The 3,900-nt window shown below is 44.8% G+C and overlaps 1 protein-coding gene across 1 annotated transcript; it reads left to right on the top strand.

Annotated features, from left to right (window-relative positions):
• The first annotated feature begins 2,729 nt into the window (after positions 1–2,729).
• Positions 2,730–3,668, top strand: LOC105986103 (olfactory receptor 13-like). The gene has a single exon (XM_013016861.1). The coding sequence runs from the start codon at positions 2,730–2,732 to the stop codon at positions 3,666–3,668; it is 939 nt and encodes a 312-aa protein (XP_012872315.1).
• The last annotated feature ends 232 nt before the right edge of the window (positions 3,669–3,900 follow it).

Here is a 3,900-nt window from a genome sequence, read left to right as displayed (position 1 = left end):
GCCTCGAGCAGAAGCAGCTCAGGGACAGTGCCCCGAGTATAAGGCTCAGGACTTGCAAAAGAAAAGGAAGGAAAAGAAAGAGAGTGGGGAAGGAAGGAAGGAAGGAAGGAAGGAAGGAAGGAAGGAAGGAAGGAAGGAAGGAAGGAAGGAAGGAAGGAGCACTCTGAAGGTTAGTGCAGAGAATGGGTTGTACAAGGGTCCAGTTGCAGAAGTGAATTGAGAGCAGGTGAGGGAGATGCCTAGGGTCTGACCTGAATGTTGGCAGTGGGCTTGAAGAGGGATGGGTGAATGTAGGAGACATTCTGGAGGTGGCAGCCATGGAACTGAGGACCAATGGGACACAGGGAATGATAGGGGATGAGACAGAAACTAAGGAGTCTTCCTACTTCTCTCTGGTCTGACTGAGTTGATCTCCCAGATACTATCAGCTTCACTCTCTCTCCTGCTCTCTTTCTCATTCTCTTACTCTTGCTCTCTATATGTTTATTCATTGACATATATAATACATATAATTAAACTAAACCCAACACAAGATTCTTTTCCCTCATGATTTGCCTTTCACCACCTAAAACTCAAAAGACAAAAGAATGTTGTGGTAAATTGAGGGCCCAGAGGAGTTGAATTCTGGTTAGCTATGGTTTTGCTGTGTATGGGAAACTCTATTACTGATCATGAATGAGATTCCCTTTCTCCCATACAGCTCTTCTCTGGATCTCAGTTTCCAAATCTGTAAGATGGAGGTGATGGATCGTTTCTACCCTATGCTTCTCACTGAGTCACCATGAGTCTCAAAGAGAATGAATGACAGGGTATTTTGTCAATAAATCACAGTCCTAAATCTGAATCCTGTAAATTTGGCTCAAACAAAGGTGCATTATTATCTCCCATGAGATGATGATGGTGTTTCCTCTTCTTCCTCATGTGGGCTTTCTGTTTTCCATGCCTTGGAGTTGGGCGGCTTTCCCCCAGTTGCTTTGTATAGGCTTAGAAGCGTCAGGGAGGGGTGAGCTGGGGTTCAGGGAGCCTGAGTGTTTTGATGTGAAGGACCTTGCTAAGAAACAGCATTTGAGGACTCACTTTGTTGGTTTGTAGACAACTTTCCCTGGTTACCTCAGCCTGTCCTCATCGTTCAAGCAGGAGAAACACTCCGCAACATCAGATCTTGATGGAAAATCCCACTGCCTGGCTCTGTGTGAAAAATGAGAAGTGAGAAGTAGCAGTGTATTTTCCCAGTCTAGGTCCCAAGGTAGAATATTCTGACATCCTTGAACTGCTTCTTCCTAGGAATAAAGTGGCTTTTAAAGAAGATATTTTGATCTCTATTTTGTTACTAAGGAAACAGTCCTAGAGATGTGTGCTAACAGCTGAAGTCACAGAGCTGTGAAGTCAGAGCCAGGATTAACCAGCTGTCTCTACCACACCTTGATTTGTGACTTGTCAGGATGTTTGCTGTGTACCTTGACCTTGAATCCCAGGCTTGTGTACAGAAAGAGAATGAAAAATGCAGCCAAACCGGGTATGAGCCATGCCTGTAATCCTAGTTACCCAGGAAGCTGAGATCTGAGGATTGCGATTGCAGTTTGAAGACAGTGTAGGCAGGAAAATCCATGAGACTTATCTCTCCAATGAACTATCAAAAGGTCAGAAGTGAAGCTGTAGCTCAAGAGGTGGAATGCTAGCCTTGAAATCAAAAAAGGGCTCAGGGACAGTGCCCAAACCCTAAGTTCCAGCCCTAGGACTTGCATGCAGCAGTTAAGCTGGGCGCCGGTGGCTCACACCTGTAATCCTAGCTACTTGAAAAGCTAGGATCTCAGGATTTCACTTCAAAGCCAGCCTGAGCAGAAAAGTTTGTGAGACTCTTATCTCCAATTAACCAGAAAAAAAGCCAGAAGTGGAGGTGTGGTTCAAGTGGTAGAGCACAAGCCAGACGAGAGTGCAAGGCTTGAACACAGGTTCAAGCCCCAGTACTATCACCAAACATGCAGTTAATAGTTATTAAACATCTACATATGTTAGATCTTCCGTGGAATGATCTTTATGCCAAAATATCACTGACTTCTTGCAGCAAACCTGTAACCAGGACCATTTATTCTCATTTAGTATGTGTGGATACAGTCTTGAAGGTTTGGGAGAAATTTAATGCTTGATCCATAAGTTATACAGCCAAGGTGATAAATCAATGTTTCTTCCAATACTCTGTGGCTTGAGATGGGGTGAGTGGGTAGTCAAAGAGCCATCTTGGACTATGGACAGACTGAGGGTAAAATTAAAGTGAAAAGTAAACTTATTTCCCTGTCTGAGGCATCTGAAATTTGTCAACTTTTGTAGAGTCTGTAGACCAAAATTTATCTCCAAATACCTGGATGAATGAAAGAAATGTAAGTGGTTTACTAAGAAGAGGATACTAATTGGAATTAGCAATCAGTCTGCCCAGTGTTTTCATTTCATAGTTGAGGAAAAGAGGTGGAGATGAGGAACTGCTGCTGGATTTGAGGCTGAGCCAATATTAGATGTGAAGTTCTCCTTATCATAAATTTCTTGATAGTGGTACTAGATGCCAAGATCAGGTAAAAATGAGCTGTCTAATTGAGAGAAATTATCATAGTGTTTCACCATAAGTGGACACTGACCACCACCTGACCTTAATAGCAACCTCAGCTCTAAAGCTTAACTTAGGTAGTTCATGGTCTGAATTAGCGCCTTTCTTTTTCATTGAGATGTAGAACACAATGCAAGAGCCCAACCAGACTTTTGTGACAGAATTCATCCTTTTGGGCTTCTCTCTGAGTCCCACGACCACACCTCTGCTCTTCTCGGTCTTTCTGATGCTCTACTTGCTGATTCTTCTGGGCAATGGCTTGATCACCATCCTCATCTGTCTGGACTCACGTCTTCACACTCCCATGTACTTCTTTATTGGCACCCTTTCCATATTAGACCTGGGCTACACCACCACAACTGTACCCCAGATGTTGGCACATCTGGCCAGCCAAAAGAAGAGCATCCCTTTTTCTAGCTGTGTGGCCCAAATGTACATTTTCTTGGTGCTAGGTGTCACAGAGTCTTGGCTGTTTGCCATTATGTCAATAGACAGGTATGTGGCCATCTGCCACCCACTCAGATACAAGGTCATCATGAGCCCATGCCTGTGTGGGGCAATGGTAATTTTCTGTGGACTCTGGGGTGTCACCTCCGCTCTTATCTACACCATCTTTGCCATGCGTCTTCCCTACTGTGGCCCCAACAAAATCAATCACTTCTTCTGCGAAGTCCCTGCTGTCTTAAAGCTGGCTTGTGCTGACACCTCAGTCAATGACCATGTAGACTTCATCCTTGGTTTTAGTGTCATACTAATCCCACTGTCCCTTATCCTTGTCATTTATGTCAACATCTTCATGGCCATCTTGAAGATCCGTTCACCACAGGGACAAATGAAAGCCTTCTCCACCTGTGCCTCCCACGTGACTGTGGTCACTATGTTCTGTGTGCCAGCCATGGTCATGTACATGAAGCCAGGTTCTAAGGCCTCCCCAGAAGAGGACAAGAAGCTGGCTTTGCTCTACAATGTCATCTCTGCTTTCCTTAACCCCATCATCTACAGCCTCCGGAACAAGGATGTGAAGAGGGCTTTCCTCAAGGTGACAAGATTGGGAAGGGCTCCAGAATAAAGCCCTGAAAGGACGGAGAAACAAGACTCATGACAGATTGCCCTAAACACTCAATCATGTGACTCGGCAGCAGCAGTGCACAATCCCCTTCTGTTCCTCAACACAACTCTAAACACGTCTTTTTTTGTTTTTGGTTGGTCATGGGGCTTGAACTCTGGGCCTGGGCGCTGTCCCTCAGCTCTTCAGTTGAAGGTGAACACTCTACCATTTGAGCCACAGTGCCACTTCTGGT

This window comes from Dipodomys ordii, unplaced genomic scaffold, assembly GCF_000151885.1.
Source record: "Dipodomys ordii isolate 6190 unplaced genomic scaffold, Dord_2.0 Scaffold33, whole genome shotgun sequence".
Taxonomy (NCBI): domain Eukaryota; kingdom Metazoa; phylum Chordata; class Mammalia; order Rodentia; family Heteromyidae; genus Dipodomys; species Dipodomys ordii.
This window is presented reverse-complemented; position numbering and strand designations above follow the sequence as displayed.